The 9536-nt window shown below is 46.0% G+C and overlaps 1 protein-coding gene and 1 long non-coding RNA gene across 2 annotated transcripts; both read left to right on the forward strand.

Moving 5' to 3' along the window:
• Positions 1 to 20: 20 nt before the first annotated feature.
• LOC311373525 (interleukin-17 receptor E-like protein) lies at positions 21 to 1087 on the forward strand (the record flags this gene model as incomplete). The annotated part of the gene is made up of 3 exons (XM_084490273.1): positions 21 to 98; positions 439 to 502; positions 984 to 1087. Coding segments are annotated over 3 exons (246 nt in total), but the record flags the coding sequence as incomplete, so codon positions are not given.
• Positions 1088 to 1096: 9 nt separating this feature from the next.
• Positions 1097 to 3597, forward strand: LOC311373524. The gene is made up of 3 exons (XR_014642302.1): positions 1097 to 1150; positions 2271 to 2315; positions 3480 to 3597. It is a non-coding gene; the product is annotated as an uncharacterized lncRNA (long non-coding RNA).
• Positions 3598 to 9536: the final 5939 nt, after the last annotated feature.

Raw genomic sequence — 9536 nt, forward strand, 5'->3', positions numbered from 1 at the left:
ATCTAACCCTCCCTCTCTCTCTCCAGATAAAGAAGGAGGAGGCAGTGAAGAAGGTTTCTCTTTCTTTCTCCAGACCACTGCCCTGCCTCTGCATTGAGGTGAGGCTATTTCTACACTCTTCTTCATGATCATAGACCCCCCCCCTCCCCCCCCCCCCCCTCCCAGGCCAGGCCTACAGAGCTAATGGGGTTGGAACCCAGAACCTTTCGACTGGCTGTCAAACCAACCTGTGCTTTAAAGACAAACACCTGCTCCCACTCACCTCATCTTCTAGTGCCGACCCGAGGGCCAAGCCTCTCCAGACCCTCCAGACCCCCCCCCCGAACCCCCTCCACCTGACCCCCCCCTCCCCCCCAGACCCCCTCCCCCCCTCCAGACCCCCCTCCCCCCTCCACCTGCCCCCCCCCCCCAGTCTGACCGCTGCTCTCTCTCCCACAGGGCTGGTCGGCAGTGATGGACGCTCCCAGGGTCCGAGTCTGCCCCTTCAAAGACAAAAAAAAAAGTCAGTATTACTCTAGATTTTAAAGTGTATATATATATATATATATTTTTTTTTTTTAGCACTGCTCATTTTCTGTATTGACCCTCAGTTGAAGTTTTACTAAACTATTTTATTAATTGTCCTTTCAAACCCTTAAAATCTGAGCCCTGTCTCTCCTGTCTTTACATAAATGTAACTTGTAAAAACGTTCAAAAATAATACTTTTAATGCTTTTGCGCAGCATCTTATCCTAGCTATCTTGTCGTATACCTGGAATGGGTTACCCTAACGATTGTCAGTGCTCGGCACTTGGTTCTATGAATGTCCTTACTGTACCGACAGTTCACTTTCTTCTGATAAATGTACTTACTGTGAATCGCTTTGGATAAAAGCGTCTTCTAAATGTAAAATTAATAAATTAATCCAAGGATTAAGAAAGAACAACCTGCATACTTACCGTCCGTTTCGTTTCCCCCCCCCCCCCCCCCCCCCCCGGCGCTAGGTAAGGACGAATTATGGTTCGGAGTGATCTTTGACCCGATGGAAGAGAAGCTGTCATGGCAACCGGCGTGCCCGGTGGACGTGGTGGTGTCGCTGTGTCGGATGGGGAGGGATGACGGAGTCTGTCGGGACCTCCCGCACGCCGCCCAGACCACCCGTACCAGCAAGGTCAGTCTCCCTCACAGTCCTAACCTCATTGGCCGTCGTGTTTTAGAGTCCTAACCTCATTGGCCGTCGTGTTTTAGAGTCCTAACCTCATTGGCCGTCGTGTTTTAGAGTCCTAACCTCATTGGCCGTCGTGTTTTAGAGTCCTAACCTCATTGGCCGTCGTGTTTTAGAGTCCTAACCTCATTGGCCGTCGTGTTTTAGAGTCCTAACCTCATTGGCCGTCGTGTTTTAGAGTCCTAACCTCATTGGCCGTCGTGTTTTAGAGTCCTAACCTCATTGGCCGTCGTGTTTTAGAGTCCTAACCTCATTGGCCGTCGTGTTTTAGAGTCCTAACCTCATTGGTCGTCATATTTTATGCCGCTTTTCCACCGCCCAGTACCAGCTCGACTCGACTCGCCACGCCTTTTTTGCGTTTCCATTGGCAAAAAAAGTACCCGGTACCTAGTACCGGGTACTTTTTTTTTAGTACTACCTCCGTCGAGGTTCCAAGCGAGCGGAGTAGGTACTTTTGTGTGACGTAAACAGGCTGCTGGCCACTGATTGGCCAGCAGCTGTAAACGGGAATAATCACTCAAAGTTAAGTTGTGTCCGGCGTGGTTGGAGTCCACGAACCCGCTCCCGAGGGGGACACTGATCAGAGTTTCGCCGTGTGTGTCGCTCCTTTCCCGGGGCTAGAGTTAGGCTGACCGTGGTTGTGTGTGTCCGGCGTGGTTGTGTGTGTCTGGCGTGGTTGTGTGTGCCCGGCGTGGTTGTGTGTGTCCGGCGTGGTTGTGTGTGTCCGGTGTGGCTGGAGTCCACGGACCGGCTCCGGAGGATCAGCGTCTCTCTGTTTCGTTTCAGTGTCCTTTCCCAGGGCTCGAGTTTCGCCTCCATCAACGTTACCGTATGACAACAATAGACGCGCAGTCATTGCGCTTTTTATTTTATTTTATTTCCCATCATAACCTTTCCCGGGAATCAGGAAATAGTCTTGATCAGATTCAGATTTCCCGGGAAAGCGCGTCTCCCGTGATTAAAACCTAATGACGACCCGCCCACATTGAAGAGGTATGTTTAAGAGTCATAACCTCATTGGCCTTCGTGTATTAGGGTCCTAACCTCATTGGTGGTTGTGTTCCAGGTGACGTTCACTAAGGTGGCCGCCGACCCTAGTCTCTGTGTCAAGGTGAGTCTAAAAACCCTTCATCTGTATTCTCATTCTGCTCTTGTGACACGTAGAATATGATGCATGACTGCAGTCTCCAGTTTGATCAGTTTGATCACATCCAACGTCAAGGCTCAGACACACGCAGCATTGATTAGGTTGGTGATGAAAGTGCCGCCGCGGGCAGATACAGCAGGTGTGATGATATCTCAGCATACTCCAGGTAGACGCTAGGCTAAACCACAAGAAGACATTTAAAGTACAAATACTTGACGCACAAAATAACTGCGGGGGAAAAAGTAAAACCAAAAGAACCGTAGAAGGGGTGAGGAGATGGTTTCCAGGTTCCGGCATGGTGTGTGAGCCTGAGGGGAACTGCTGGAGATATCAGATCAATAGCAGATTGCATAACTTCTCCTCGTGTCACGCTTGTGTCAGAGACGAAGACTGCAGGGCAGCCGGCTGATCTCAGCTGCTCTGTTATGTTCTGTTCTTTCAAACTTTTCAGACAGTTCTCCTCCCACAATGTTTCACAGCGTTCCACGTTTAAAGTGTAATCTGTGCTTGGCATCCTACACTATTATTTATCTTTTTAGATATTTTTTCAGTCTTTGCAGTCCTTTCCTATCAGCCTTTTTTTAACCTTGAAACTTCATTAACACGTTTAAAAAAATCCTTTATTTTTAAATGCAACCGCAAATCATGTCTTACCTTTGTTATTATCATACTAATACTTACTAATATTTACTACTACTAAGCATTGTTTTTTATACTATTATAATCAAACCAATGCTTCTATGTATAGTAGTAATACTGTATCCTACTAATACTACTTATCATACTAATACTACCATGTATCATACCTATACTATATCATACTTATACAACCATGTATCATACTTGTACTATATCATTCTAATGCTTACCATAGTAATTATCCTACTTATACTGGTAGGCCTATACTTGTATTCCTACTGCTTTGTACAACTACTACTATTTATCATACAGATAGGTATTATGTATCAAAGCATGTGGCCTGTTTGTTTAACAGCCAAACTAATCACAGGAAGTGCATTTTCGCCTAACTTACACAGTCCCGACATGAGATGCATTGACCCTATACGTTTACACTTACACTAGACTTCCTTAACCAAGCCCGTCTCCTTTTTCTTTGTTTTGTCGCAGTTCTACACAGACTCGCAGTCCTGGACCAAATGTCCCTTCAAAGGCCTTTCCAAGGTACAAAACGACCACACAAACCCCCCACAGCTCGCCGCCTCGTGCCCCCAGCCCTCCTGAGGTGGCCCCCCCCCCCCCCCCCCCCCCCGTCCTTCTCCTGGAGGACCACGGACCCAACCATTTCAAAACAGGAACTGCCGTCCTATTTTCTTGTCACCACTTGCAAAGAATGATGGAAATTAATGTACATAATTTAGTATTTTTAGAGTATTTATGCGACTTGGATGTTTATGGCAATGGATACTATATTTATGGTTTCTATGGATTATTTGTATATTATCTATATAGATGTATAAACAAAACATATTTTTTTACGTATGCAGCTTAATGATGCCACATCTTTTGTTAGTTTTGCATTTTTGTACAGCTTTGTTCATTTGCTTTTTGACGTTGTTTGACAGCTTCATTGATAGCTGTCTGTATGTGACACTCTGCACCTCTGCAAACAATTTTTCACAGCATGAACACAATGTGAACCTCCGTTAATGTAAGCATTTGTATCTGATTTGACTGAAAAAAAAAAATGCTATTTTTAACCTCATGTGGGCTACTGTAATACAGGCTCATATGATTTAGGGCCCTGCTATTATACGTCTATGAAATGCAACAGTGGCACCATTGAATGTGCTCCGTTCTGTTTGACTACACACGGGATTCAAACTCTCGCATCAGAGTAGAAGTTGAACTGGATTTTGTTTTTTGAATTGTTTTTTAAAATGTACGTGTATCTTTCAATGGTGTCGAAATGCTGCAGAAACTTTAGACTGTGATATCGTGCAACCTCCCAGAATCGATAGACTAAAGGTGTAGAATGTGCTCTACCTAGAGAAGAAGACTACTACTGGACAGTGCCACTGCCTGTACACAAAGGGGCTAAGCCTGAGTCACTACCCCACCCCAACAACAGGAGGGACGGACAGGCTTTTCTTTCTGTAAGCCACGCCCGTTCCTTGCACCCCATCCTCCAATCTGACTGAGGCTGTTTGGTGTGCATGTTGGGAAGGAAGTTGTTTCTCTGACGGTTTCTGCTGTGTATCATGCCTTCTTCTGCGAAACTAGCGGCGTGTTTACCACTCACTGAATCAGGAAGTAAAGGTTATGTAAACTGTAAACTACTCCCGGATGATGAATGCAAATAACTGTGGAGGAAGTTCAATATTTTAGTGTGTTCTTTTTGACTAAGGACTGATAATGTTATAATGACACATGATGTTACCGCCCCTTCAAAGCAGGTCCGACTTGAATTAATCTATATGGACCTCAAAGCAAACTGGTTGTACTGGTCCCATCAAAGCACTTGTCGGTCTGTCTGTCTGTCTGTCTGTCTGTCTGTCCTAAGTCTGCCGGTCAATAGTTCAATAAAGCAATGCATGCCTGAAGCCTCGGCATCCTGACTCAGCATTTTAATGGCGCTTTGGTAATGATGTGTTGAATTGTGTTTCAACACGCCATCTGGGGCCATCTGGGAATACGTTTCCCTGAGCACGTCCTCATTGTTTCGGAGAAGGCGATGCTTTGGTTTGTCCGCGTTGTCTTCCTGGTAGAAGATATGATATTTTAACAAACAAGCACCTCGTTGTTCCTGAGTGAGAGAGGCACACGGATCCTAACTCATGCGTGCGTCTAAACCACTACATCTAGTGGTGAAAGCTCAGGTCTCCTCCTTTGCTGTATCTTTTCCCTCGTGGCTTGAGGTTGGAGAGCAACCAGGCTGTTGTTTTGTTATTATACGTGTCCGAATGGTAAAGGTAGAATCTTCTTTATTGTTATCCACAGTGTAACATCGAATTCATTCATAACCAGTTCCCGGTAATCACAACCAAAACACGTGAAGTTAAATCCCGCGAGACCCACTCATAATACAGTAAACACTTTAGGGTCAAACAGTTAAACAGTAAAGCTATCTACACAGGCCGTCTCTCCCCCCCCCCTCGGAGTGTCCAGGCAGGGTTGATGTGTTCCTGTTTCCGTCGCTGTGTTTCGATGGCTTGGTGGAGTATACGGACTATCAAGGAGCTGGCTGCTATTTGAGAAGGTGAGATGAAACCAATGCACCAAAGGGAGCCTGGGCCTCTTCATGACCGGCATCAATGTGGTCTCACTGCGGCCCAGCGATGGTCAATCAGTCTACAAACCTCTTTCCATGTCCAAGACTCGACCATTCAGAGAACTTTCGCTCTCCGCCTTCCCTGCCAGACAGAGTAGGCCTATAGGATATAGGAAGCATCGTTCGGGAAGTCCCAATTTTCGTAACTGAAAGTTTTTTTTTACTTTTTTGTTTTTAATAGTTTTTTCTAATTGCAGAATAGATGTAAATCTGTGAATTGGTTTGCCAATCTGTGATGTGATTCTCAAATGTGTACATTTATTTAAAAACTAAACTTGCACTACACACTCAAAAATACAACAATGTTTATTTTTGCGTAATTTCACATACAACTCGTTGATTATAACTCTGCACCTGCGAGGGTCAAATCTGCGATTTCCTGTAGTTACTTTTGGCACAAATGGATAATTTACAATAATGGGGGTAAAAAGCCCTCTCAGTCCACAGCCTTCCGAGTCCAAAGCCCACAGGTTGGCTGGCACCACTTCAGAACGGCCCAGTTGAATTAGCTTCTCTGGTTTAAGACTAGTGTCCTTCCCAGATTGTGGGGCACAAGAAATGAAAAATAAATTTAAACAACTAGTAGGTCATTAAGCCACCGCAAACATTCATTGGGTCACGCTGGTTCCCACTGGTTCCGCCTTGTTCTGAAGCCTGTATGCTAAGAGGCATCCTATGGATTGCTATTGAGAGTATTGGAGTAGTAGGATGTCTCACTATCTCCAGCCATATACAATGAGTCAGGACTCCGGGCCCAATTGGAAGCCATCTGGATGAATAGGTATAGCACAATCCCATTCACTTTTGACCCACTTTTGATCACTGAAGATAATAAGCATTTTTCAATTGGTACTTGGCTCAGCTTTTCCCGGTAAATGAAATGTTTAAAAAAGAGTTTAAATTAATAGGCGGCGCCAAAACGAAGATGACATCTGTGATATTGTTGAATACAATGATGTATTTGGATGCTACTGGGTCAGAGTGAATTAATTTACGCCTGACAAAAATAAATAGCTAAAATGTGCATTTTCAGTTCTGTGTTGTAGGCCTACCAGTGTAAACTATTGATATCAATAAAGTTAAGTAAAACAAAGGCAAGGTATTCGTGATGATACCGATTGAGAGGCAGCTCAGCTCAACATTGGTTAAGTCTGATGACGACCTCTCTATGAAAAGTTCAGGGTGAATAAAATTAAAAACTATTGTAATTGCACCAGACGTCCACGAGATGGTGACAAACACCGTGTGTTCTTATTGAGGGAAACAAACGTATTCTATCTTCTTCGTGTTCTCACCCTCTCTAGGAGATGTGAATGAGTCACTCACTGGAAAAGTTTAAGGGATGATTCACACTAACACAATTATATTCTAAAATATGTTAAATGTACTAACTCTACTTTACTAACTACTTTAGTTATGTAGCAGTTGAACCTGAAACACATCGCCAAGGTCTCTCAATCCCTCTCTCTGTCTCTCTCTCACTTGCTCTCTCTCTCTCTCTATTCTCTATCTCTATTTAATTATTTTCTACTACTACTACTACTACTACTACTACTACTGCACACTCCTAAGCTGTTATCATTTGAAGACTTGTACACCCTCATTCTCAAGCCTCTAGATATGAAGTCCAGGATGTAATTCCTTTAATTCAATGCCTGTTACAACCATTGTACTCCATTGTCATGATAACTGTGTTGGCATTTTGATTAAGCATTCTGTGAATTGGGTCTAATTAGGTGTTTTTGATCAATTAGGGTACTGCTATGACATTGTATGATAGCCATATTATATTTGTCTCTATCTCTCTCACACGCACACGCACACGCACACTCACACTCACACACCCACAAACTAAATTAACCTATCTCAATTAAATGAATTCATGTATTTATGTCAAAGGAAAAACTACATTTACATTGCTATGAATTCAGCTTCAAAATGTAATCAGTCAATAATACAAAAACACAATTAGTATTCAGTGATGTTGTGGAATAAGACACATTACAACTAGACACAGAAATGTAGACCCCCTCTCTCTCACTCTGTTGTCCTTTCAAAAGACCCCAGCGGCCGGGACACCGTCCACAATGAGGGACAATGAGCGGCCGGGGATGAGCTGAACGGTGTTTTGGTGAATTCCTGGCATTCCTCCGGGGTGTTGTTCCCGCCCAGCTAATCGCAGCTTAGCGCTAAACCAACATGTTTGGCGTAGCCTCGGTCCTGCGCGTTCCCACCCCACGGGAGGGGAAGAGAGGATATCTGGGATGGGGGGACGCTTTGAACGTTGACGGGCCAGGGCCAGGGGAGGGAGGCGGGACTTCCTCCTGAGAGATGTCGCTTTCAGAATAAGCGTCTGAAACTGATATCTCTCAGGAGGAGGAGGAAGTCCCGCCCCCCCTGGAGTCATGCTTCCTGTATCCGCCAGGGGTCCACCTTTTGGTCCACGTGATGTAAACACCGCCATCCGCCCGTGTCCGCGCTGACCGCTATGGGGACGAAAGACTGCGCGGCCCTGGTTCTTCTTGACCTCGTTCAGTGTTCAGTACACTGGATCACAACATTTGAAAGGGCCGTCTCCGGTGTAAGGTTGGTGTTGGTGGCACCACCGTGATCTGGCTCACATCCCATCTCGGCACTAGAAGTTTCTCCTTCAGCGTATGCAGTTCTTCCAGTCCTCAAAACTAGTCTCTCCTGTGGAGTCCCACATGGCTCCATTCTCAGTCCCATTATGTTCTCTATTTACATGCTTCCCCTTGGTCGAATCGTTCTGCAGAAGAACATTTCCTTCCGTTTCTATGACACACACAGCTGTATGTTCTATGTCCTTTACTAACCTCCTTTCCTTGACCTCAATAGAAAATGTCACGATGCCAAGGACAGACTGATTTGAGCCTGTGATTTGTAGATTTGAGCCCGTGATTTGTAGATTTGAGCCCGTGATTTGTAGATTCGAGCCTGTGATTTGTCGATTCGAGCCTGTGTGTGTATTGATGCTCATGTGGGAGTTTTGTTTTTAAGTCCTGTTTCACTCGCCTGCTCTGAGCTGTGCAACACTTTAGTCAATGTGAGTTATTTAAATTGTCTCACGTCTATTTCTGCATGCGATGGCGGGTGGGGGGGGTGGGGGGGGGGGGGGGGGGGGGGGGGATGGAGGAATACATGAGTACACATGGATGCAGTTAATCTCTCCTCTCCATCAGCAGCCCGGTAAACTGGGGGAAAGGTGAGAGACGAAAGGCGCGGGAGAAGAGAGGGAACGAGGCGGAGGAGGAGGAAGGAGACGAGGAGAGCGAGGTGAGGCTATCCCTCGGCCGTCTCTCCGTCTCTCTCCGGTGGGGTTTTTTAAAGTGGGGATTCCCGTCAGGAACAGACACGGTTTTATGAGGTCCGGGCCGAGCGAGAGAGGGAGGGAGAGAGAGAGGAGTGTTTGTTCGGGGAGACGGACTCTCGCTCTGCGGACGGAAAGTGGAGGGCCAGGCGCTGGGTGAGGGGCGCGGGCTGAATGAGACGTCTGTAGAGCTCAGGAGTCTCCCCGGCGCCATGAACCCCCCCCCCCCGCCCCCCACCCCCAACCCCCGAGTTTAGGGGGGGGGGGGGGGGGGGGAGGGGGGTCTGAGATGCAGTCAGACAATCCCTCAACACACACACACACACTAGTGTACAAACACACACATTTATAGAGATTGATACACACACACACACACACACACACACACACACACACACACACACACACACACACACACACACACACACGCATGTATGCATATATAGATACATACACACACATATGCATGTGCATAACCTCACAGTTTTAATGCACAGACACGCACACACATGTGTGTCTGTCGCTCGCTGTGTGTGTGTGCAGTGGTGACTCAAGCCGGCCCGTTGAC

Source organism: Micromesistius poutassou, assembly GCF_964030765.1.
Source record: "Micromesistius poutassou genome assembly, contig: SCAFFOLD_5465, whole genome shotgun sequence".
NCBI lineage: Eukaryota > Metazoa > Chordata > Actinopteri > Gadiformes > Gadidae > Micromesistius > Micromesistius poutassou.